This window comes from Micromys minutus (assembly GCF_963924665.1).
Source record: "Micromys minutus genome assembly, chromosome: 1".
NCBI lineage: Eukaryota > Metazoa > Chordata > Mammalia > Rodentia > Muridae > Micromys > Micromys minutus.
The window spans coordinates 170957945-170984514 of NC_137969.1; the positions used below are offsets into that span (position 1 = coordinate 170957945).

Here is a 26570-nt window from a genome sequence, read left to right on the forward strand (position 1 = left end):
CACCGCGTGGCCCCCCGCCCTCCGGTCCGGCTCCCAGGCTCCTCCCCAGACCTCCATCTCACCAATCAGAACAAGGTCCCCGCCTCCCTGTTCCAGAAGCCCCGCCCTGGGCCGGCGAGCCGCCAGCCAATGGGAGGCCGAGCCCTGCGCCCAGTGCGCGCAGCCCGCGCCGAGCCGGCTCAGAGCGAGAAAAGCGAACCCAACCCGTCGGGGCCGCCGCTCCGGACCCACCGCCTGCCGCCGCGCGCCGCCCGCCGCCGCCTCCTCCCCCCGGATCGGGTGTACTGTCCCAACCCGAAAGTCCAGTTCTGCGGCCCGGCAGCGGCGAGCGAGCGCGATGACACAGGAGTACGACAAGTGAGTGAGGCGCGGGCGCGAGTCTGGCCAGGGCCCGGGGGCCACCGCACCTGCCGCCGCGACGGCGCGGGCTCCGGGAGCTGCGAGGCCGGGCTGGGCGGGGCGAGGCGCGGGGGGACACCCGGCCTGGGGTCGGAGGGCTCCCGGGTCCCGCGCTCATGGACCGGTGTGGACGGGTGGACCCCGGGCAGCCTGCTGTCACCTGCCGAGCTGCCAGAACGAGAGATCTAGGGAAAGGTTGAAGTGTCCGCTGCCCGCGCGTTTTCTTCGCTGCGGCTGCTCTGTGAGAAATCTGCTGTGGGTGTTCTTGGGCCCTTGCATCACCGACGGTAATTACAGAAGACTATTTTTTGCCGTTTGGGAATATCAAGAGGAAGAAAATGCAAGAAGGGTGATAAAGCTAGAGGCTACTCTCTAATCGGGATTGCTTTGTGGAGCTTGGAACTTAAGAAAGTAGCGAGAAATGTTCAGTGATGGTGTAAGATGTGATCGGACGTTGGTAGGAGGGGGGCGGGGAGGGGGCAGTTCTCGATTTTACTCGTAACTTTTTTATAAATATGAAGACATACTGAAAAAAGAGTCTTAGCTCAGCTCAGTAAATCTGGAGCAGTGATTTGGTTTCATAGTTAACTTGTTAAGGGTGGATTTTTTTCTCGTGCGTGTTTGCTGAAGGAGGTTAGCTGAGTGTGGAATCAGCAAGAGATTAATCTTGTCTTGTAGGAAATGAAGTTCAGTTAGTGCTCGGCTCTCATTTTAGAATCCTGACCCATAACTCTTGAAGGTCTGAGGCTCATTTGAAAACACCCAGGAACCTTCAGGGCCCGAGCAACAGCTTGCTGGTCTTGAAGAAGTGGGCAGCAATTGTTCTTTGTGTTTATTTCTCTACTTACTGACTAGGCAAAAGTCCCAGCGCCAACCTCTTGGCCTTAGGCATACTTTGGAAATATAAAATGCCTTCAGGGTAATTGCAGACATAAAGCCTCTTGGAAAATATTTAGTTTCTGATGCTCGTACCAGTGTTGGATGGGATGGGAGAAGAGAAGCTTGAAAAACTAGCATTACGACTGTTGAATGAGCCAACTGCTGTCAGAGCCTTCTGGAAGTGGCTATTAGGCTATTAATAATAGCTCAGCAGTACACCAGGGAACCATCACCCCACTGTTGGCCTTGGGACCCAAAGGCTTGGGGGATGGGGATGCCTGTTTGGGTATTTCTTTCTTCCGATAAAACTTGAGATTTGTAAAGATAAGTCTTCTTGATCTTTTTTAAATATATACATATATTTCAAAATAATAAGCTGCCTCCAGATGTAAACCCTTAGAATCATCTTTTTTTTTTTTCTTCTCCCCTTTTCAAAGATGTCCTTATTTTTTTTCTTCTTCTAAATCTATATCTGTCTTTGAAGGATTTGGGCGACTGCCAAGCCCTAACCTTTGTTGATTACTTGAGAAGATAATCAGACTTTCTCCACTCACTTTTAGAAAAGGTAGGTCACCTCTAGGCCATTTACATTTCATTCGTGTGTTGCAATGAGAAGTGGGCCTGGATAACCATAATTCAGATAAGTTCCAGACACCTCTGCTCTTGTCCCTCCACACAAGAACAGGGCTGCCTCGTCTTGCTAAAGTCAATGCTCCGTTTTTTCTTTCTATTGACTTATTAAATAGTACCAGCTGAACAGTTGTTGAGACTGTTGACATTTCCAGTTTTTGGAATCAGTAGTGTTTGCTTGAATCATTTCAATTAAATCTCCTGTAAAGCGCCACTAAAATCACCATTCATTTTCTGCATTTTTTCCCACAAACTGCACTGTTAATGTGAAATAGTCCCTGCCTTGTGTGAAAAACTAATAAAGGTCTTATTTATTTGGGGGGAAGGGAGCACTGGGGATTAAGCCCAGGAAGCCCCTAACCGGGAGCAGAGAGAGAAGTCACATAGACAACACCTTAGCTATGCATAGTAATTTTTTTTTTACATTTTATTTTATGAGTTTGTGTTTGTACTCTCCTTACCCTCCCAACATATTCTCATAGTCTCTCTCTCTCTCTCTCTCTCTCTCTCTCTCTCTGTGTGTGTGTAAAAGCCAAAAGGAATCTGTTGTTCTTCCGCTGTGTAGGTCCCAGGGAACTTCAGGCCATCAGACTCATGAGCAAGTGCCTTACCCCCTGAGCCATCTTCCCCAGGCCCGTGTAAAGATTTGTTTCAATCACCTCTGTTCACTGTTTTTCTATGGCTAGTTTTCATTCTGCGGCTTCATTTGTAGGCTGAGCGCGTCTCTCAGATGAGCAGCTCACTCCCTGCTAGCAGATTATGCTGCCTTATTGATTTATGGTCCCCTGTGGCTACGTCCCAGCCTCCTTCTGCTGGTAACAGTTGAGTCTTGTAACTTTCTCATATACCCCGAAGGAGTAAGTGAAATGTCCCTTTTGCTTTCTGTCCCTTCTTCCTGCCCCGGTTCTCGGAAGGAGCTGTTTTAAGTCATGGCATCAGCTGGGGAAGGGGAAGTCACATGTAGCAGCGGGCCTGAGTGTGATTGGACAGTGTCCGTGCCTCACTGTGTCCTGTGTGTGCTGCTCTGAATATCTAAATAGCCTGTGTCTTCTTGGGGCAAGCTTTGGATTTTGACAAGCAGCATCCTCCCAGTGTCTCTGACAGGGGTCCTTAGTTCTACCTCGTCCTCTGACCGTGTCTTCCTCTGACTTACCAAGGTTATTGATGCCACAGAGTGACTTCAAATACGCCTCTAGAAAGTGTTTTGTAAACCAAATCTGAATTTTGGAACATTTTTTAAAAATTTATTTCAAAATGATCTTTAAGAGGAGTGTGGATACCATTTCACTTATTTTAATTGAGTTTCCTTCAGAAGCTGTTGGTATTTAACTGACTGTAACGCAGGAGATAGAACCCAGGACCTGGTCCATACTGAGCAGTCGCTCTACACTGGGCTGCCTCCCACTTGTGATTATATCCCGGCCCAGGGCCGTGTGTCCTATTTCAGAGGGATGTCAAAGAACTGTTTGTTCAGTCTTGTTTTGTTTTTAAAAAACAGTTTGTGAGCTGTCTTGCTGTAAGGAGTATGGATTTAACTTTTGCATCTCTTCCTCTGAAGCAAAAGGCCAGTGCTGGTTCTTCAGAATGAAGCCCTTTACCCACAGCGGCGCTCCTATACCAGCGAGGACGAAGCCTGGAAGTCATTCCTGGAAAACCCTCTCACCGCAGCCACCAAAGCAATGATGAGCATCAATGGAGACGAAGACAGCGCAGCTGCACTGGGCCTGCTCTATGACTACTACAAGGTAGGCTGCGGCCTCTTTACAGCTGCGAACGCGGCTCTCAGACGCACCTGATTCAGCAGCCTATAAAACAGTCACTGGCTGGTGGAATGTCAGGCCGCCTGCTTCTCTAGAGACTATAAATAGTTTAATGAGCCCTCCAGCTTTTGGTGGTTCAAAGCCAAGCATCGTAGAATCAAAGGGTGGTTTTTAAACAGCTGCTCTGGCCCTCGCTGAAGGAGACGCTGCTAATAAAAGAAAGTAGTAAGTAGCCTGTCTCCCTCAGTTTGAATGTTTTAACACACTTGGGTCCTAGTGTCATGGGAAGGGGTTGTTGCTGACTGACCTATGGCATCCCCTTCTGGGTGGTCAGGGTTACTGCCTTTTCTATAACTGCTATTACCCAGCCTTGGGAGACACTAGGGTAAACGCACACTTACACAATTCTGGGACCTGGTTCTAAGGTCAGAATACAGTTTCTTTCCTCTTTCCAGACAGTTGACTTAGCCTTAACTCTCAGGCGTACCATGTGTGGGTTTTTATACCATTCTGCCTCGTGGTTCTTAATGGGATTCTAGTAGTTCGGCTGCCACTCACTGGTGACCCGTGTCATACTGGACGCAGGGCATAAGGCCAGCCTGTGTGTCACTTTTGACTCTCAGGCCCAGCAACTCGGATGCATTCAATTAGGGTTTCGGACCCAGTCCATTCCCAGCCACAGACTGGCGCTGGGGAGTGGCCTGAGTTTGCTTTCTCCTTGGCGTTGTCCAGCAGCAGATGCCCACGGTTGGTAGTTGGCATAGTTGTTATTACTTGATAACTAGCAGTGCTTTATAAACAGATTGCTAGTAAGTCAGACAGTACTTAGTTTTATCTTTTCAAAAAGATCTTTGTTATTTTAGTTATGTGTGTGCATATGAGGATGTAAAAGCAAGTTTCTATCCACGAGTTTAGGTGCCCTAGAGGCTAGAAGAGGGGGTTGGATTCCCTGGAGCTAGAGTTACAGACGTGAGCCACCTACTATTAGTGTTGGGTCCCACACTCCTGTGCAAGGGCAGTGTGCATTCTTAACCCCCAGCCATCTCTCAAGGCCCTTTATTTTGTTGTTAATGGTGAAATATGGAAAAAAATTCTTGCACTGCCCAGCACCACACACATCTCAGCAATGCGTGTACGCCTGTTTGGACCATGTCTCAGGTGGGTTAATGTCACAGTGTACCAAGTGTTATTTGTCAGCTTTTCATAAAAAGGGTAGAAAGGAGCTGGAGAGATGGCTCGGCAGTTAAGAGCATTGGCTGCTCTTTCAAAGGACCCTGGTTCAGGTCCCAGCACCCACATGGTGGCTCACAACCATCTTTACCTCCAGTTCCAGAGCACCTGATGCCCTCTTAGCACTATATTCCCTCCTGTGTATACAGATAGGTACAGGCCAAACACTCATACACAAAAACTTAAAATAGGTGTTATACAGTTTTAAGGAAGAAAGAAATCGTTATTCCCACTATAAAGTAAGCTTGTGATACTGTGCGTCTGTTGGCAGCTGCTCTTCACCGGTTGCTATGGTGACTGGACTGTTAGGTCCTTGAGGGCAGATGCTGCCCAGTGCTCAGCAGATAGCAGAGATGGGTGAAGCCATGAGCCTCCTGAGAAATAAAAGGTCGCTCCTTCAGGGGAAGGCTCCCTCCTGGATAAGGACTGAATCCTTTCTCATTGCTCTTAATGCTTTAGGTTCCCAGAGAGCGCCGGTCATCAGCCGTAAAGCCTGAGGGAGAGCACCCAGAGCCAGAGCACAGCAAGAGGTAAGAGCTTCCTACAGCAGCACAGCAGACAGGGGGTGGATAAACTGCATATATGAAGAGGCTGTGTCCTGCCAGGCAAGCCCAGGAAGGGCCTGGTGGATCAGACAGTGGAGTGGCCTGTCTTCTCAGGGTTAGAGTCTGTTGCTGATTTGCCTCTGTTACTCTGAGAAGTTATCTGTTTATTTAGGCTGTGTTCCCCATCCTGGAAAACATAAACACCAATCTCTACTGTCCAGAGGGAGGTTTTTAGTAAAAACCTGCAGTGTTTGCTCATGTGCGTTGAGACCCTCTAACAGGATGAGCTGGGGATGTATTTTCAAAACAAAACAAAAAACATGGGTGTGGTGGCACATGTCTGTAACCCCAGCAGCTGACAGGCAGAAGCAGGAGGCTCAGGAGTTGTAGCCAGCCTGGACTCTTGGGAGAGCCTGTTGTAGACAAAGCAAGGCAAGCTTGATGGTGGAGCAGTTGGTGTTCGAGGCAAGGTGCTAGGTTCAATCCCAGATCTGCAAGAAAAAGAAGTTAAGTACCAATGGCTCTTGAATAGTTGTCTGAGTTAAAACTCGGTGAATTAATGTCTGAATTCCTCTTGAAGGCGTCTTTTAAATATTTAGATTAAAACTTTTCATAAGTCAATTAAGACTCAACCATATGGCCGTGAAATGTTTTTAAAGACACATTTTACAGTTTTTTTTTTTTATTTGTGTGCATACATTTGTTTGTGCAAACTAAGGTGCACATATGATAGTCACAGAATAGCTTACGGGGAAGGTCCCCCTTGCCACTAAGTGGCTTCCAGGCATCAAACTCAAGTTGTCAGTCTTGGGGGCAAGCGTTTTACCCACTGAACCATCTTGCTGGCTTTGAAAACAGCCTTTAAATTGGCCCATGTTCTATTAGTAATCAAAAATAAAACAGCTGGGCATGGTAGCATATGCCTGCAATCCTAGGGCGTCTGAAGCAGGAGTCCAAGGCCAGCCTGGGCTATGTAGCTAGATTCCATCTTGGGGTTGGGGAGAATGACAGAAATTAACTTAAGGAATGAATAACAGTTTATTTTCCACACTCCTGACAGTTATCTCTTTACAGTGGTTATTTATGGTCAATTGCAGATAGTTTTTGGAAGTATGCGTTTATTCTATTTAATTTGCTTCATAAATATCTTTCATATTACTACTTAAATCTTAAGTACTTTTGGCCAGTGGCTTATTTATAGATTTTATCTATTTCTTTACTTTTTATTATGAATCTTTTCAAGCACAGTAATAGGAGAAATGGTAGACATAGCATATATTCGTGGCTGGTCTCAAGAACTGTAATGTTGAAGTTTTTCTCTCTTTCTTAACAGTTACATTAATTCATGTTCTAGTTTATGTCCTTTTGCCAGAGTGTCCTGAAACAAACTCAACATGTAGTTTTTGCAGCCATGTCTAGTCTTTTGCAAGGACAAAGCCACAGTAAAACTTTTGATTCTTTGTCCCAAGTTGTCCTGATTGGCCTGGACCCCAGTCTTCCTGCTTCAGTTTCCTGACCTTTACCTTAGGATCAATCCCCAGGTGTGGGTTTATAGTTCAGGGAATGAATACGTTTTGCTGATTTTGAGATGTATAAAATTGCCCTTGTTTTGTTCCTCTATGTTCCTTCGGTTTGTAATATTTCAGGGGACTTTAAAAACACAGTCATGGCTTCTCTTGTTCTTGCCTTCCTGCTCCTGCTCTGTCCTCCCGCCTTCTCTCCCCATTTCCCTCCCCCCCCCCATGTGCTCATGGCTGGCTCTACGCCTCTACTCTCTACCCCCCACCCCCTCCCCGTGTCCTAAAGAAACTCTATTCTATACTAAAAAAGCCAAATGCCCGCAGTCATGGACCACAGAAGCCTGGTGACAGAACACTTGCTAAGCATAGACAAGTCTCTGGATTCCATCCCTAGTATCAGGAAAAAAGTCAAACAAATTTTTAAAAAGCCTCCACATTTGGGGCTGCAGAGACAACACCACAAGTAAAGGCCATGCTGGCCTGGTTCTTTCTGTGGGACCCAGGAAAAGGGAGAAGGATAGCACTCTCCACAGGCTTGACTTCCTACTTCAGTGGGCTGCCACATACATCAGACTTGCACACATGTGTACAAACCCTGTACACACATATACACACAAACACACACAAAATAATAATATTAAAAAAATTCCTATAACCAAATATTCATATAACCCAAATATTAAACCACAATTAATTTTATATAAAACATCTGTTAATGAAGCGTGGTGAGTTTTCCTTGGGAAAACTGTATCGATATTAGAAAGTGATGCTCAGTACGGCTTCTTTATGAGCATCTTACAAGGTCTGGTCTGAATTCCATCCTCGGATTTCACCCATCTGTGAGGACAGACACCTACTGCACTGATTAGTTTTTGTCAACTTGACAAACTTAGACAAACCTACCTAGGCAGAGGGAAACTCAACTGCAGACTTGCTTCCAGCAGATTGGCCTATGGGCATGTTTCTGGGGCAGGTGTTTTGTTGACTGCAGACTGAGGTAGGAGGGCTCAGCCCACTGTGGGTGGTGCCATCCTTAGGCAGGCAGACCTGGGCCATACATAAGAAAGGCAGCTGGCTGGGAAAGTTGAAGCAAGCCAGTAAGCAGTGTTCCTCCATGGTTTCCTTGAGTTCCCACCATGGCTTCCCTTGATGATAGACTGTAACCTGCAGGCTTTTCCTCCTCCAAGTTACTCTTGGTCATAGTGTTTTATCACAGCACCAGAGATGCAAGCTGGGGCAAATTGTTTTTCCTTTTTATAGATAAGAACGGAGTCCCAAGAGACAAAATAGCTTACTCAAGCTGACACAAAATTTGAATCCAGGATCTTGCTCCAGGATCTGTGGTTCTGATCCAACTGACCAGTTGCACTTAAAGCTTCAGGTTTATAATAAAATCTGAGGATCTGTGTTAGGATTGCTGCATTTCAGAGCTATGAAAAGCGTTTGCTTTTGGGTTTGCTTGCCTGACTTCAACAGGAATGGGCCATACTACATTTCTATTTAGTTGGCTTCTGTCAGGTGTATAGTTTCTGTGGGGAGCCCGGATCACCAGGGTGTGGGGTTATCTGTACTAGAGCATGTGCTAAGTATATATTAAGCCCTGGGTTCGAGCCCCAACACTTGCTCCTCCCAGGTCATTGAAGCACTGTATCATCACGGTTAAAACTACAGTGTCCTTTCTCCTTTCCTGAAGAAACAGCATACCAAATGTGACGGAGCAGCCCCTTATTTCTGCTGGAGAAAACAGGGTGCAAGTGCTGAAAAACGTGCCCTTCAACATCGTCCTTCCCCATAGCAACCAGCTGGGCATTGATAAGAGAGGCCATCTGACAGCTCCTGATACTACAGTTACTGTCTCCATAGCAACCATGCCTACCCACTCCATCAAGACAGAAATCCAGCCGCATGGCTTTGCTGTGGGAATTCCTCCGGCCGTGTACCACTCTGAGCCCAGCGAGCGTGTGGTGGTTTTTGACCGGAGCCTCAGCACTGACCAGTTCAGCTCTGGCACTCAGCCTCCCAACGCTCAGCGGAGGACTCCAGACTCCACCTTCTCCGAGACCTTCAAGGAGGGTGTTCAGGAGGTATAAAAGACAAAAACGTCTTCCTAAGACAGCGGCATGTTTGTCTAAGTATTGAGTTCCACCTTTTCCTGGTTATGTAAGCTTGAAACTTAGCCCGGAATGAGTGGATCAGGAATAAAAGATTTTTTTTTTTTAAGAGAAAGGCCTGTAGGTATAATTTGTAAGCTAAACCTACAAATCCAAAAATTATCATCAAGGGCACATGGGTAATCTTACCAACAGCTGAGTTAACAATTATGGTTTCTTCTAAGAGATTTGCTGGGGAGAGAGAGAGAGAAAGGGAGCCCGTGCGTAATCTTCCACTGACTACAGTGCATTCTCATAGTATTTCTTCAGCTTTCATCTTAGACCCGTGCAAGCTCCCGAGGCTAGGCTGGCGTGGCGACTCTGTCATGTCCTCACTGGGCGCTACTCAATTAGTAGTATGATCCAGAGTTGGAGGTGGTCCTTGGTCCACCCTGTAGATTTTACAGATGAGTTCTGCAGAGTTCTAAGGGTTTGATCATGCCCATAGGGTGTTGGAAGCAGTACTTACTGCCGTCGCAGGGTCCTGAAGGTATAGGCTGCAGATTCTAGATTCCAAACATGTGATATGAAGAAGATAAGGAAAGAGAGATTACTTATTGGAATGCATGTATGTGTTTATGCATGCATGCACACATGTACCCGTATATAGATATGTTGTTTAGTGACATGAATGGTATGTAAAATTAGACATTTCTTATTTTATCTATTACTTTTTCATTCATTCATTCGTTTACTGTTTATGATTTTTTTGAGACAGGGTTTCTCTATGTAACCCTGGCTGTTCTAGAACTTACTCTGTAGACCAGGCCAGCCTCAAACTCACAGAGATCCTCCTGCCTCTGCCTCCTGAGTGCTGAAAGATTAAAGGCATGTGCTGCCACTGCCTGGATGATAATTACTTTTTTAAATTTAATTTTTAAAAAGTAGATTTAGGATAGATTTTGAAATGAGCCTCAAAAGGGTTGTGTTGCCATCTGCCGCACAGTGTATTCTTACCATTCTTGGGCATTAGTAACCATGGTGATAGTTAAATGCTCGAGGCTCACTCCATTAATATTTCAGGTTTTCTTCTCCTCGGACCTCAGTCTTCGGATGCCAGGCATGAATTCAGAGGACTATGTGTTTGACAATGTGTCTGGGTAATAGTTGTCTTTTTGTTTGACTTTTGAATCTTCAGCATCTGTGGTCATTTCTCTCTTTGGTGTCTTGGTCCTGACAAATCTGAGGTGTCTTTGGTGAGCTTTCACCTTCCTCTGACTCCGCCAGCTGTGGCCTTATCTTGGGTACTTTGGATGTGGTGATTTGGTGTGGGACCCTGGTTTTCGGTTTCCTCAGCTACTGCTGTTGGCACTTTTCCCTTCCCTGGCTCCCTTCTGTGGTGTTGAGGGATAGACTCTGAAGGGAGGGATGGGGATTAAGGAGGCCCCTTCTGCTCCCCAAAGTGTGCAGTTAGCTGACAGGGCTAAATGTGGTGGATGGGCGGAAAGCTTTATTATCCTTGTTAATGATAAAAGAAACAAATGTTACTTTTTCCCTTATCTGGCAACTTGGTTTTAGCTTAGCAAAACTGCACCATACTCTAGAAATAGTAGCACTTTCTAGGTTCATGAGAGGTATATTAACACCTCAAGATTTTTTTTTTTAAGTCTAGGATTTCATTTTTTCATTTTATGTGTTTAGACTTCCTTTATATGCATGTTCCAAGGTACAAGAATCACAGACTCACAAACATCAGGGTTTGTGATAAAGCTGGCATGCTTTCTCGGTGACATATCACATAGTAAACATTTCAGGCTCTGTAGCCTCTCTGTAGGTTTTTGACTACACAGCTTTGCTGTGATAATGAAAAAGGGTCTACAGATAAGGCATAAGCAATCAGTGTGACTATGTTCTAATAAAACTTTATTTATAAGCATAGGTATAGTTGGCCAGATCCCAGTGTAGGCAGGCTCTGAGTAGCTGTGTAAAGTAGAGGAGACAGACAGTTGTGGGGTACCTGCTTAGAGACACATCACAGGCAGAAGCAACAATACAACGTTGGCAGGTAAATGGCTGAATGCAGGACTCTCAGCTCCATAAGTTCCAGATTGGCATCAAGCCCCATGAGGTTCCTTCCACCACCTGCCTGGTTCCTGATATCATCTGTAGCCCAAGTGTCCAAATGTCTAATTGTTAACATTACATCATAGAACTTGTAATCAGTATTTTGTAGCCCACTGAGTTTTCAGTCATTGAGCCTTTGGGTTTATCCTGTTTATCAAGTGAAGGGGACAAGTGTTGCTTCTAACATGCACCGTCATGGTCAGCGGGATGTTTGCTGGTGCTCTACTGTCTCAGAACCCCCTCCCCCGCCCCCACGCACATACACAATAGCACTTTAGGGCTGCGCTAAGGTGTCCAGGAAGCTTCCAAAAGACTGGCCCAGACCTGTTGTTTCTTTGTCCTATAGGAACAACTTTGAGTATACCCTAGAAGCCTCAAAATCACTTCGGCAGAAGCAAGGGGACAGCACTATGACATACCTGAACAAAGGCCAGTTTTATCCTGTCACTCTAAAGGAAGTGAGCAGCAATGAAGGGATCCACCACCCTATCACCAAAGTTCGAGTAAGTTCTATACTTGATTCTGTTCTCCAGGAAAGCCTTGTCAGGTGACCCTAGGCCTTGATACGTTCAGGTGTTTGTAATTGAACGAAAGCTGAGCTATAGTTTGTCTTTAAGGAGTACTCTTACTTTTCTTCCTATGTCTCTGAGAGTGTGTGTGTGTGCACGCATGTGTACAGATGCCCTTAGAGGCCATTGGAGTCCCTGGATCTGGAGTTACAGGTTGTCGTAAGAGACCTTCTGAGTTCTGGGAACAGAACTCAGGTCCTTTGGGAGAGTAGCAAGTGTCCTGAACCACTGGGCAATTTCCCTGGTCCCCCACAGTCTTGCTTTAAGCCATAACTCTGGTTTAATAACAAGTGCCTTTCTCTGAAGCTGCTTGCCCCTTGGGGTCCTTATGCTATACTGCATTCTCGTTCCCAGAGTGTGATCATGGTGGTTTTTGCTGAAGACAAAAGCAGGGAAGACCAGCTGAGACACTGGAAGTACTGGCACTCCCGTCAGCACACGGCCAAACAGAGGTGCATTGACATTGGTGAGTGGCCCAGAAGCCCACCGTCATCCCCACAGGCAGCAAGGCCCAGCTTGCCAAGTCCACTGACTTCTGGCAACAATGAACTTCCTGCCGAAAGCATTTGAATTTTGATGCCAGCCACAGATGTGTTCCAGGTAGTGTCCTGTGGCTCTTGGAATCAGGGCTCTGTCCTCACTTCCTCCACGGGGCTGGTGCCCAGACCGTGGTTTACCATGTGACTCTGTAACCAGGAACATTAGCCAGCTAGCATAAGAGTGTCCCACTTTTAGCCTATGTTTCTTTTTATCCCCTTCTCTGATATTCTAGGGATGGAACCCAGAATTGCCCCACATGGCAGGCAAGGACTCAACCACTGAGCTCTATCACCACCCCCCCCCAGCCTGCAGGTTTTGAGAGGCTTAATGTCTTCTCTAGGTCTTACCTGGCATCTAGTAGATAATGGCAAGGAGATTTCCAACTGGACCAAAAGAATCATTTCTGTAGCTATGCCCTGAGCTAGCTCGCTCATCTTGTTAGTGTGTGATAGCCCCGTGATGGTTGCCCGGGGTACAACTCTTCAACACCTCTGTTCCCTCCGGTTTCTAGTCTTACACAACATCATCCTCATCTACATCACGGGTGGCTCTCTCTCTCTTTTTTTTTTTTTTTTTGCAAGAAGAAGAAGAGCTGAATTTGTTGGGACACGGGCTTTCGACCTAGCTCAGGCTGGGCTCAAACTTACTACACAGCCCAGGTTGCCATTAAATTCACAGCAAAAACATCCTGCTTTGACCTCCCGATTTTTACATCTTAAGCTTTGCCTCCTTACCCATTTTAGAAGAACTGAGTTCTAGTCTTGGTTCCACAGATATGTTTTGGGATGTCGGGACTATTGGCTAAACTTTTTAGACTTACTTAAACTTTCTAATTTTGACACAATGATATAGAATTAACTATCTTGAAACTTGCCTTAACTTAAAAAAACAAAAATTTTTGTGATTATTTTTTTCCTTCTTTATTTTTCAATTTCTTTCATTCCAACAAAATCCTCATGTAACTCGTCCAGTAGATGATGCAGAGAAGTGAGTATTCCTAGGCCTGCTATGAGCTCACACTGAAACTGTCATAACTTTCTTTTTCTTGTCGGTTGCTTCACATAGCTGACTACAAGGAAAGCTTCAACACCATCAGCAACATTGAGGAGATTGCGTATAACGCCATTTCCTTCACCTGGGACGTCAATGACGAGGCAAAGGTATGTCGTACTGACATCCAGGGTGTGTCAGTCCCTCCAGCTGCCTAAAATATGGGAGGAGCTTCAAGACTTCACAGCCGATCAGTTTTGCAGTTTTACATTTCTTTCCCTCTTAGATGTTATGAAATTGTCCTCTCAGTTCCCACCCTCCTGCAAAGCTGCATTTTTCTTGCCATCCCTCAGCACACATGTGAACCCTTCCGGCTGAGCTGTCGGCTGCCAGTGCCTCCTGTCTGACCCCCAGTCCCACCCAAGCCCTCATTCACCTGCCTTTACTTCCTCATTTGCACCATGGCGTCTGCACCTTCCCCTCCCTGCCACATGATGGAAGGGTTAGTACAATAGCATCCGTCCAGCCAGGCAGGGCTCCTGCACAGAGGCTAAATCCAAGTTGCCAGCGGTTACCAAACAGCAGTGGAAGAGTCTCCTGCTTCGTGCACTGCACAGTTGCCTCAGATCCAGAGGGTCACTTGGATGATTCTCTGGGACGTTCCAACTCCTTTAGGGACAAGAGAGCATATTGTTAAGTTACATTCCCACAGTGGTCTCTCCATTCTCTTCATCAAGATTGAGTTTTGCCTGTCAGTAGTGGTGCACACCTTTAAGCCCAGCTCTCAGGAGGCAGAGGCATCACTGTGAGTCCAAGTCAGCCTCGTCTACATAGTGAGTCCCAGGCTAGCCAGAACTATATAGTGGGAACCTCTATGGGCGTGGGGGCAGAAGTGAGAGGTTCTTGAGAGTCAGGTGAAGTTTGTTCTGTCTCCTGTGCCCTGGTGGTTATATCTAAGGCGTAGGCACACACTTTCACTGCCGGAGACAGTCTGCAGGGACTCTGGTGCTGTGGCAGCTCTCCTGCCAGCCCACACCACGCCATGCAAATGTCAGCCAGCTCTTCATCCAGGGCTGGGAACTGGGTTAGTTTTAGAGGGGCTGCTGTGGGAAGCAAGCGTGTCACTTCCTGAATGCTTGTCTCAGTTATGTGGAAATTTAAAACTGCAATGGGATTTAGCGCATGGCTTCTAAGAAGCCCTGAAAGAGGAGATGGCCCTGCTCTCTGGATGCTGCTGACCTCAGGCATCTGAGAAGTGCTTCCTGCTGCACACTGGGAGACTGGAGTGAAGGCACTAACTACTTGTAAAGTTCTAAGCTCTCCTATCTGACTTGCATGAGACCTGTGCCAGGCCTTAGCTCAGTATTGGGTTTTGTGCTTTTGGTTTGGTTTGGTTGGTTTTGGGCTTTTTTGTTGTTTTTGTTTTTGTTTTGCATCTTTACTGCCGCTGAAAACACTAAGAAAGCAAAAGGCTGATGGGGCCAGTTCTGCTGTCTGTTGGGTGTGGCCAGGATTAATAAGCACTTGTCAGAGCCTGGGAGCTCTTGGCTGGAAGGACCTGCATATGGGCAGGGTGCTTTGTTTGCAGGATGTGTCACTCTCTGGGTGGGAGTAAGGAAGGCTGAGAAAACAGGGACAGCTGGCCAGAGACAAGGACTCCCCGAGGAGAATCTGGAATCTACTTAAAGCAGGGAGGCAGAGCTGGCGCCCTCCTGTAATCAGTTCAGTGCCCACGTTCAGCCCTCTCCTACTCACTGGACTTGGTGGTGCGCCGTTTCTTAATGAAGCTGCGCCCTTTTGAAGCTGCTACCAGACATGGGTTTCAAGCTTGTGTTGGAATTCAGCGAGCAGATTCTTAGCTTTTCCCAGCCAAGGCCGTGCTTCTGTTTTCAAACTTAAAGTAATTAATGCCCCAAGGTAACTAGAGTGATTAGGTGTTCCTGCAGAATCCTGTATAGCGGGCGCTTTGTTTATTTACTTACTTTATGCAAGCATCTTCCTCCTTAAGTGGCTCCCTTTCTTGTTCTCACTTAGGTATGCTCATTTTTAATTAACTCATTGTTTTCTTAGTAGGCTGAGGATTAAACCCAGGGCTTTATGCTTGCTAGGCAAGTGCTCTCCAGGCAAGCTATACCCTAGCCCAGCATATGTTAATTCCTGACTTTTCTCCCACCGACGTACAGGTTAGTAGACAATGTATGGAATTCTTTTGCTCTGATGTCTAATGGTAACGCATATACTTTATGGCAATCTAGTATGGGTAAATCCAGAATTCTCACCCAGTGTCTTCCTGTGAGTCCTATACCTATGTATGTTCCTATACATAGGCTTCTGCCTCTCACTTTGATGTCATTGTTTTGAGAACGAACAAACAAAGGCAAATCATGAATGTCTTGGCTCATGCGGTACTTGGGAAAACACCGCTCCGGCCTGGTCTCAACTCATAGTGCACCTCTGCACATGCAGGTCGTGGGTGCAGGCAGGAGCCTGCTGGAGCCACGGGAGCATCAGGGGAAATGTGCTCATTTTTAAAGCTACAGCAGAAAGAGAAATTACTTTGGAAACTAGGAATGTCTGGGTGTGGTGGTGCATGCCTTTTATCCCAACATTCAGGAGACTGAGACAGGAAGCCAGACTGGCTTACATAGTGAGTCCCAGGCCAGCTGCATAGTGAAGACATTCATTGGCAGCTGGACATCTTCTGAAGACTCAGGAGTCTACAGACAGGTTACAGTTCAGCCATTGGCCTTCCACTAGGCAGCAGCCCTAATTTCTTTCTGAACACTGTGTAACCAAGCTGGGCTGCCGGGTGTATGTTAAACAGAAAAAAGTAGCATCTGCATTTGAACCTTAAAAGATAGGCAAGGTGCTAAAGTGTAGGATTTGTAGGGCAAGATATGAGGGGCCTCTCACCCAGGGAAGAGAGGACAGGTGGTAAGGCACAGCATAGAACAAGGTAGGTACGTGCTCCTCTGCACGGACAGTCCCCTTGTGCAAGCAGGTTCCTTCCACCCTGCAGGAACCGAACTTCATTCAGCTAGTGGCTGACACTACTAGCAAGGGTAGCTGCAGACTTCTAACTCCAGTTCTGGGTTTCCAGGCTGTGCCACTAGGACTGCAGCTCACATAGGTCATATGTTAACTGGACTTTGGCAGAGTAGCCTAAGATCTCAAGTATAGCATCACCCCGTCAAGGTGCCACTTTACACATGAAATGTAGAAGCAGAGTTTTCAGTCAAGGTCTCTTCTGCTAACTGGAGGGAAGAACTGTGGTTCTGCTGGAGCTCCTGGCTTAGAATCTACTCTTAACTGGTTTGGATCATAAACCTTAAGGGTTTACAGCAGCAATGAGATTTGATTAAGAAGCAGGAGAAGCCTAGAAATCTAAAGCTAAATAATGGGAAGAGAAGTTAGAGGAAGAACCAAATTGTTTGGGTGACTGTCACAGGCACTGCTGTACCGGATACTCTGCCCTGTTCACACTCCACCCAGCACCATACAGCATACAGCAGTGCTCGGGGTGAAACCCGGCACCCGAGAGACCAGTGCTAGCCCCTGAGCTAGATAGCATGTGCCCTGGCCCGGGTATTATTGTAGGAAGCTCTCGTTACCAGTAGGACAGCATTGCAGGCTCACTGCAATTCATAGAAATTACTCTAGAAACACTTTAGCTGCTGAACAAAAAGTTTATATTGGATGATAATCTGCTGCAGAGGAGTAAAAGTTATAAACCAAAGAGCTTTTGCCTGGGAGTTCTGGACAGCAAGCACCAAGGAAGGTTATCTAGTGGCAGCTGGGGAGTGGTTCTGGTGACAACCAGAATTTAAAGGAGGAAGATAGTGGCAGTCAAGTGTGGGCCTGGCCCCTGGAGTGGGCCATACCAGGGAAATGCTTGCAGAGAACCTGGTGTGCTTTGTTGTGTCTCCCGTGTCGTAAGGCTGTAAGGTCCCCGGTGATCTTTGTGAGTTGCTGTCAGACCTCTAGCAGGAGGCTGTTTAGTTTTGGTGTGTGACCAAGCTGCTGACTGACCAATAGAATTCCATGCTGTGATCCTTCTGTGGATGCAAAAGACCAGTCACAACACACCTTTCATCTCTTTCTAGTCAGCTTCCTCCCATTTCTTGCCTTCCATGCAGGGCCTTAGGCTGAGGAGATGGGGCAGGGACAAGGACAATCAGAGGCACAGCATCCTGTCTGTGCAAGAGTTGTAAGGGTCAAGCTATATGCTTTTGCAGTCGGTGATAGTCCTGCCTCTCTGGGAAGGTACTCAGGAATCTGGACGGCTGTTCTGGAACACAGGTTTCTGTCATGGAAAGGCTCGTGTTACAAAATAAAGAGGATTAAAACATGTTGACGCCCACTTTGAGGTCCCATAAGCCTCACCATGACGATTCTTGTGTTTAGGTGGAGTGGCATCTTTGCTTTTGTCTCCCTGGCTTAGCAAGAGCCAGTGGAGTTCCTGGGGGCGGGGCCATCGAGACTGGAGGCTACAAAAGGGGTGTGGCCACTCTCTGGTAACTTGAATTTGGGATGTTTTGTGTATGCTTGTGGGATGCAGGGCTTAGAGCTTAACGGCTGTTTGTTTGTTTTTTGTCCAAGCATACTGTTTAGAACTCGTTTGTGAGAATGTTTTTGTTTTGTTTTGTTTTTTAATGTCTTTGAACTGAATACATTGCTTACAATGAAAGGGATTCCATTCTAGTGATGCATCCATCAGGGTGCCATTAAAATAAGGCGGTGCCATGTTTGGTTGTATAGCACTGGGACAGGTTTGGTTTGTTTCACAATTTCACAGTGTGAATGGGAGGGCAGGAGGGAAGAGAGAAATGAGTCAAATATTGTGCTTGTAATTGCAATTCAATGATGGTCAAAGGAGTTAAAACTAAAGGTGGCTCGGCAGTCAGATTGTTTGCTTCAGAGACTGACCCTTCAGAGCAATTGCCTGGATCCACATGCTGGAAGGAGAGAACAGACCCCCCACCCTCTCCTTTGACCCCTCCAGCCCCCCCACCCATATACTAGATAATAAATATTTGTAATATTAAATCACAGAGACGACTTTCAGAGTCTAGGCAGACCGTGCCGGTAACTAGACTGCTGGATTATCTACACACACCCAGCCTTCTGCTCCCAGCACACTCAGGTAGCCACCTGGTGCTGTTCACTGACAAGGGTTTTCACTTACGCCGTTTAAAGGCACATGCTCTGGGGTGGGGAGATGGCTGGGTGGGTGAAGTGCTTGAGAACCTGAATTAAACCCCAGGCACCCACAGCAAATGCCTTGGTTGGCTGTGCACATCTGTAACACTAGGTCTGAACAGCAGACAGAAGGACTGCTGGAGCTTCAGTTGCTGGGTTAGCTTCAGATTTGGGATAGACCCTGTCTCAAGGGAATGAGGCAGGGTATTGACAGAGCAGAACCTAATTCATCCTTCTCTGGCCTCTCTGACCCACATAGTAAATGAATAAAAATAAAACATGGCAGTGGGGTGTGGTCACACCTTTAGTCCCAGCATTCCTGGGGTAGAGGCAGGCGGATCTCTGTGAGTTCAAGACCAGCCTGGTTTACAGGATGAGTTCCAGGACAGCCAGAGTGACACAGAGAAACCCTTTCTCAAAAATACAAAAATAAATAAATACAACAAAACACTCACTAAAGTAAGAAAATTTTAAGTATATCCACCAAACAAAGAGCCACATGCCTTTTGTCTGAGAGCAGAGCTGTGTTAGAAATGCCAAGCTCCTTTTCTTGAGGCAGCTGCTGCTCTGGAGACAGCTGCAAGGATGACTCCTGTTTGAGGCATCTTTAAAAGCTAGGTCTTTGAGGCCTTGTTGTACCAATATTTCAAGGTGTGTACACTCTGCAGGTCTTAAGCAGTAAACTGAAACACCGTTCTTTCGTTCTAAGCCACAGGTAACAATGGTGAGCATTTATTCATCTTATGCCTGAGGGTGAGGGCCAGCTGAAGGTGTCTCTGACTGCCGGCAGAGACACTTGGCAGCTGCAGAAAGCCTCACTTGGGTAGTGAAACCTGCATCCTGTGGAAGGAGCTTCGGGCGCCCATGCCTGTTTAGCCACCGTTGGTGTTCTTGCCTGAGTTAGGTGTTTTCTTTGGGGGGTGGGGAGTGGAGCAAATCTGTACCCTTCCTCCAATCTGCCACTCCCAGGAAACAATAAGCTCCTCTGTGGAGACTTCTCATTTGACAGCTTGTCACCCTAACCCCTCCTTCTCGTGTTCCTTCCTGGAAATCCCATCTGTGGCTTTCTCTGTCTCTCAGTCGCCTTTGCCACTCCTATGTTTTGTTTTGATTTTTAATTTTTTTTTTTTTTTTTTTTTTTTTTTTTTTTTTTTTTTGTATCTTTGCTACTTTTAAACCAAAGCAGAACAGTGGCTGTGTGGCTCTGGCCTGAGTAGATATTTGGAGGCAGTGTGAGGCCTTAGAGTCAGGGGGTCTCATAAATGGAAGCCACAGGTCTCCCCAGCCTTTTGATAGACAAACGGGGACTTGACCCTCTGTTAACCCACAGACTTTAGCTCTTCTCATGCTTGTAGAACTTTTGGTTGGCAGTCACCTTGCTGCTGAGTCTCCTTTGTGACCCATGTGCTCGCTCACCTGTCCTGTTCTGTGCCATAGGGATGGAATGTGGTCTGTGTTTGCCTTGAGTCACGCCCCCATCCAATTCTGCATATTTCTGAGCACACATTCTGCTTCTTTGGGACAGCAAGTGCCAAATCACTGAATCTGCCAAGTGTCCCTAGGTTCACCAAGTCTAGGCTCTGGAACATGACAGAGGGAATGGAAGCAGGTAGGTCTCTCTTAAGTGTTTTCTCCTCCGTGCCTCCCTTTTATCTCGGTGACTTTTCCCCTGGCTCTCTGCATGGCACAGAAACCGAGACGCTGTGTGGGCGGTGTGGGAAGCGGCTGTGGCAACAGCGTGCTGACTCCGAGCTTGTTTCTCCTTCAGGGAACGCCCCTCCTGGCCGTGGGAAGACTGCGAGTCAGTACTTTTTCTCCTCCCACGTCCCTGCCCGCCCCACCCCTTCCTGCCAGGCGGCTCTTTTCTTTTGATGGTCATTTGATAGTCTGAGAAGTTAACAAAATGCTCAGCTGCACCCTTGCAGTTCGCAGTTCCTGGTGACTGTGTTCCTGTACTTGTAGTGTCTTTAGGACATCGTAGTCACCTCCCACCAGGACAGGGAGCAGTGTGACGCACCCGGATTATCTGGCGCATCAGAAGATGCTGCCGAGTGGGTGACTCAGTCTCGATACTGTCTCGGCTCTACACATTCATTAGCTGCACGTGGAGTGGGCTGCCACGATTGGTGGTGCACAGACCTGGGGGAGGGGTTGGTTGGTTTGTTCTGGTCAGGTTAAGGGAGGAGGGCTGTGTAAAGCCCAATAAATGATCCCTACTAATTAGACATTCAGCCAAGAACTGGGATCATGATTTATAGTTCAAAATCTTATGCTATCAATTTCAGTTCAGGTTCTTAGCCTCTTTGACATGTACTAGGAAAAAAAAATGGTGATTTTACCCCATCTAGTCAGTGCTATTGGAAATAAAAGGGAAAATGTTACCAATGCTTTCATGTCAGATGTTGAACAATTTCTCCATGAGAAGACCTACTTAGAAAGATCTTTATACTGATTTGGGTGATTAAATTTGAATTTATCCTACAGTTTTTACTTTCCTGTTAGAAGATAGATTACATTCTAGAAAGGAGCTTATAGATATTATCCATATTTGACTAAGATGAATTTTGATACAAAAAAAAAAACCAAAAACAAAAACAAAGGAGATTCCCAGAGGCCACTGGGACTGTATCCAAGATGGCTGTCTCTGTATCTCCTGGAGTCATGTGGCCATTAGCTATTAGCAGAATGCCATTGGTTCACTCTTGAATTTTTCAGGGCAGGTATGACTCATTTCTAACATCCTTCCAGGGAATTCTACACGCATTCTCAGTGCTTTGCTACTACGGCAGAAGAACTGGCTTGAGAAGCCATATCACAAAAAGCTTGCTTCCCTAAAGATATGGTCAGTCGGCCAACCATTCACCTGTGTGGAGCTGGGAGGGGACAGATATATCAGATCAGGGAGCCTGGCTTGAAGTGGTGGAATCTCCAGACTGTGATGCTGATCATTAGCAAGGCCAAACACCATGTTCTTAGGAGTTCCAAGGAAGATGCATTTTCAGCCAGCGATTCATTGGCTGCTGAATATTCTAGCAAAGCACGCTTGAATTGGACCGTTGTCTCTACCTTTTACCTGTTATGAGCTTAACTAGGAACAAGGCACCTGAGCCTAGTCTGAAGAGGGAGCTGAGATGTGGGCCCAGCAGGCATCGGGGACAGAAACAATGGTGGACTTGTATTCTGTACCTCCAAGATCACTGGAGACTGGGAGAGCTATAGTCCTTACCCTGTCTGTAACTGCTGTGATGGAGTATGGGTAGCCCGTCCTTAATTAGTCTTAATTAGGGTTTCTATCACGGGGATGAAACACCGTGACCAAAAGTAAGTTGAGGAGGAAAGGGGTTTTTGGCTTACACGTCCACATTGGACTCCATCACTGATGGAAGTCAGGATAGGAACTCAAACCGGGCTGGAACCTGGAGGCAGAAGCTGATACAGAGGCCATGGAGGGATGCTGCTTCCTGCCTTGTACCCAATGCTTGCTCAGCCTGCTTTCTTATAGACTCTAGGACTGCAAGTCTAGGGAAGGCCCCACCCATAATGATCTGGGCCCCCATCAATCACTAATTTAAAAAATACCTTTCAGCCAGATCTTATGGAGTCTCCCTCATTTCTCAATTGAGGTTCCCTCCTTTCAGGTAACTCTAGCTTATGTCAAGTTGACATAAAACCAGCCAGCACAATTAAGTAAAGTCAAGATGGTGTACTTGGTGACCTAGTTCAAGTTCTCTTGCTGTTGAGAAACACTGTGACTGAAAGCAATAGAGGAAGAGCTAACAGTCTATCACTGAGAGAAACCATGGTAGGAACCAAAGCAGAGACCATGGAGGAACTAGTTTCTGGCTTACTCTGGCTTATTCAGCTACCTGTCTAGGGATGTTGCCACCCCCTGTGGGCTGGGCCCTCCTGCATCAGTTAGAAGGTAAGAAAATGGCCTCCTAGACATGCTCATAAGCCTATTTGGTGGAGGCAGTTCCTCAAATGAGGTTAACTCTCCCCAGGTATGTCTAGGTTGATATCAAAATGACAAAAACTGACCCAGCACAGTGGGTAAAGCATTTGCTCTATAGGTGTGAGGATTTGTGTTCCATCCTCATAGCCCATGTAAGAGGTGTATGCCATCAGACCTGGCAAAGAGACAAGCTCTTCATAGGATAAGGTTCAAGTGGCCTGGATAGAGCACTATTCCTGGGAGAGTCATTGTTGTGCCCCTGTCCCCACATCACTGCCAGCCTCAGTTCTTCCCTTCCACATAACACACGTGGTGCCTTCAGACACATCCCAGGTCTGAACACCAGGCTTGCTTTCACAGTCCTTCTGACCTGGGATAGTCAGGCACTTACAAACCTTATTCTTGTCTCCTCTACTTTGCTCCTGGGCAATCATTTCTGAGCAAGTGTTCTGCCTCTTTGTATCTCTTCTGTTCCCCTTTGATAGACATGGGAGGGGCAGCCAGCCATGGGAGCAGTATCATAAGGCTTCTGGGAGAATCATGGCACAGCGGTTGGGGATATGGAGGAGATACAGATGAAACCTTCTAACATGCATCCCCTGCTTTCAAGCTGCATTTTACAAACCAATTGAACTCTTTGAAATAATTCTGACTGCATGAATTCTCAGCCAGGAATGAGGAACTGTCCTAGAAAAATGGCCTGGATGTTTCAAAAAGAATCTTGCAGAACATCTTTGGCCTGTTCAGTAGTTGATTTTTGTGGTTAGGGTTTTTTTTTTTTTTTTTTCCTTATAACTCTTTTGGGTGGGAACTTTAGTTGCAGTCTTTTGTGATTAATATTTTGATTAGGTGAATAACATCATACTTTTTCCTCAAGATAAGTAGCAAGGGAGTGTAGAAACGGGGAAATTAGCATCGAAGGTTCTTTCCACAGTGGAGACCTTCCCAACGCTCTGCTGCAGGGAACAGTCTGTTTGCAGAGTTTAGCAGTAATAGAATGGAAGTGGTGTGAGCATGTGTGTGTGCATGTGCACATACGCTCATGTCTGCACACCCATGTGCACCCACACCTGTTTTGTGAAGGAGAAGCTGGGTATATAACCAACCATCTTCATCTTTATCCTGCTGATGACTTCTCTAAGAGACTTTGTGATCATACCAAGAGAGGGAATTGTCTACCTTGGAATCAATTGCTTTTTAAATTACTTTATGTGTATGGTGTCTGGCCACTTCCTTAAGTGATCTTTCTTTCAACTCTCCCTCTGCCCTCTGATAAAGCTAGACTGATAGACAGACAGTGTGGCTCCAAGATTCAGTGATACTCTCAAGCCTGGCTGGATAGCTTGTAGAAAGTGGAAATGTTGAAGTATGAAAACACACTCTCTGTTTCCTCTTTTATCAAAAACATATGCAAGGGCTGGAACTATGGCTCAATGGTAGAACCCTTGCCTCTTGTGCAGAAAGCTCTGGGTTCAATCCCCAAATAAGTGAAAAAACAAAAAACCCCAAAAAAAAAAAAAAACAACAAAACAAAACCAAAATCTTTTGGCTGGGCAGTGGTGGTACACACCTCTAATCCCAGCCCTCGGGGGGCAAGCTGATCTTTGAGATGGAGGCCAACCTGAACTACAGAGTGAGTTCTAGGACAGCCTAAGCTACACGGAGAAATAAGCCAGACAAACAAACTACAACAACAAACCAAACCCAAAATAAACCACGTGCATTTCCTAGAGGTGACTGAGGTATGGTCTCAAAGGGTCAAGTGCCACACAGGACAGAGTCATAACTGGAGCTTCCATCTGAGCACATGGGTTCACACAAAGCCGTTAATCCTGAGAAAATTTCTTATCAACTTTGAGTACCTGAGGATGGGTATGACTTTATTGAGTAATAAGATCTGTGGATAGTGACTATTCCTACTTCAAGGTCATTGCCTGTGCAAAATACCTTTTCAATTAAAAATGCATCTAAGAGAAACTGAACTCTTCAAGGAAGAAATCATATATTAAGACAGGTTTCATAATCTTATAGTTTTGGACCTAAAGGGAACCTTTGGTGCATTGAAGCATGCCATTGGGTAGGAGATCAGTCTCTTCACAGGGTAGTATCATCCTGGTTGATCATGGGAACACCAGAAGGCAGTTTTGGTGTCTGGATCACCCAAGCTGAGGTGTCCCAAATCCCCAGCCACATGGCCTGTCCCTGTGGGTTTGGGGACATGAGGGGTGTGGTGTAAACAGTGTTGGAGAGATAAGCTCCCAGGTCCCCCTGAAGTGTTTGTGGGGAGGAGGAAGGAGGCAAGAAATCTACATGTCTACCAAGTTCCCAGGCTGAGTTGAACGAGGTTACATCCTTTAAAGTAACAGCATTTATAGAAAGTAGACTGGTAAATGTATGTTTATGTATTTATTTGTGTGTGTGTGTGTGTGTGTGTGTGTGTGTGTGTGTGTTTATGTATGTGCACATGTGTGCTCATGTTTGTGGAAGCTGGAGGTTGATACTAGGCATCTCCCTCAATCACTTTGCACCATATATTTTAAGACAGTCTCTCACTGAATCTGGAGCTCACCAACTCTGAGGGTGGGCAGACGCCAAGTCTCCTCTTGTCTCTGTGACCTCATCGCTGGACTTACGGTCCACGATGTCATGCCCAGGTTTTAGGGGTGTGCTGTGAATGACTCATACTTTCACAAGCACTGCTAGGCTGGTGCCTGTCTTACTCGGATCATTTTATCGGCAGTAATGACAGTAAGGTTTGGGGTCATCCTTACTGGACGGTGGAACGACGATCACAATGGGCTGGAGTTGGAAATGACCTGGAGCTCTTCTGCCTTGGCTGGTCATGTGACAGCAGGGTCCAGGGTTACAGAACTAGTTACTGGTCAGAGCTGGTGCCAAACATGGTTGCTTTGATTTTCAGATCAAACCTGTCTCTGTTGAGCACCTTACCCCACCCAGCAGAAAGCAGAGGGTGGGGGAAATGCTGTTCTTCTTGCTAGTCTTTAGTGAATGCCTAAACCAGCATGGGTACCACTTAGCTTAACTCAGGATGCCCATGATGGCCCAGCATGATCTTCTGTGATGCTACTGCATGAGCTGTTGTAAGAGCCATGCTGTTTTCTTTGAGGACTTCACTGTCCTCCACCAAGTGCATCTGTTGTCCTCTCACAGGTTTGCTTGTGTGTCCATCTGATTAAGGAGGCGGTTTTTAAATGCCCAGGTTGGATGAGTCAGCCTTTGTGATAACTTTGGAAGTTTTCTAAGTTGAAAAGAACTTTCATAAATAGGAAGCAGATGCGTCTGAAGCAAGAGTGTGAGGCAGCCCTTCCCCGAGGCTCTGTACTCGGGCCGATCCTGGCATCTGGCTCCTGCTTTGAGCAGAGACTTGAAGCCAGGAATCAAGGGGAGGGCAGATTTGGGTTGGATTACTGTGAAATCCTCTTGCCAGGGGAATGACACTTTGGGTCAGAGACTTCCTGAAACTGGTGACCTAAAGTGTAACTTTCCCAGGCAGCCATTTTTGAGTTAGGAATTGTGCCACATGGCCCAGAATGACAGAGGTTTAGATTTTTTTCATCTGACTGGAAGGTGGAATGGACTGTGGTTTAGTAAATGACTTTTATTGTTTACAGAGACCGTAGTTCTTTTAAAACCTTTTTTTCTTGTTTGTTTATTGTGTGTGTGTGTGTGTGTGTGTGTGTGTGTGTGTGTGTACGCATGTGCATGTGTCACTGCATGCCTGTGGAGGTCAGAGATCAGAGAGTCAATCTTCTTTCACTATGTGACCCGGGTCATCAGGCCTAGTAGCAAGTCCCTTTACCTGCTCTACTGTCTCAATGGCCCCTGTCTGATAGACTGGCTGCTATCTCTCATTTGCATATTTATGGGTTAATATAAAACACACTTTTAAATCCGTACAAGAAGGCATCAAGTCAAAGCACCGTAAAGCAGTTCAGAAATCCCATGAGCTACTTCCCGCTTGCATATCTAGACTTAAGTCTTTTTAAAAAAATGAAAGCAGGGGCTGGAAAAGTGACTCAGTCAGTAAACGCTGGCCTTGCAAGAATGTCCCTGAGTTTGGCCTCTTGCACCCGTGGAAAAAGCTGGGTGTGGTAGTGTGTCTCTGTCATCCCGGTGCTTGGG

The 26570-nt window shown here is 46.4% G+C and overlaps 1 protein-coding gene across 1 annotated transcript in view; it reads left to right on the plus strand.

The window, feature by feature from the left end:
• Positions 1 to 287: 287 nt before the first annotated feature.
• GRHL1 (grainyhead like transcription factor 1) overlaps positions 288 to 26570 on the plus strand; it is a gene marked incomplete at its 3' end in the record, with an annotated part of 40005 nt that continues 13722 nt past the window's right edge. Inside the window, exons 1-8 of the mRNA XM_080919224.1 lie at positions 288 to 357; positions 3467 to 3653; positions 5358 to 5428; positions 8657 to 9047; positions 10137 to 10213; positions 11524 to 11680; positions 12101 to 12212; positions 13352 to 13446. Of these exons, the coding sequence (XP_080775350.1) occupies positions 338 to 357; positions 3467 to 3653; positions 5358 to 5428; positions 8657 to 9047; positions 10137 to 10213; positions 11524 to 11680; positions 12101 to 12212; positions 13352 to 13446 (1110 nt within the window). The 5' untranslated portion in view covers positions 288 to 337. The remainder of the gene's footprint in view (positions 358 to 3466; positions 3654 to 5357; positions 5429 to 8656; positions 9048 to 10136; positions 10214 to 11523; positions 11681 to 12100; positions 12213 to 13351; positions 13447 to 26570) is intronic.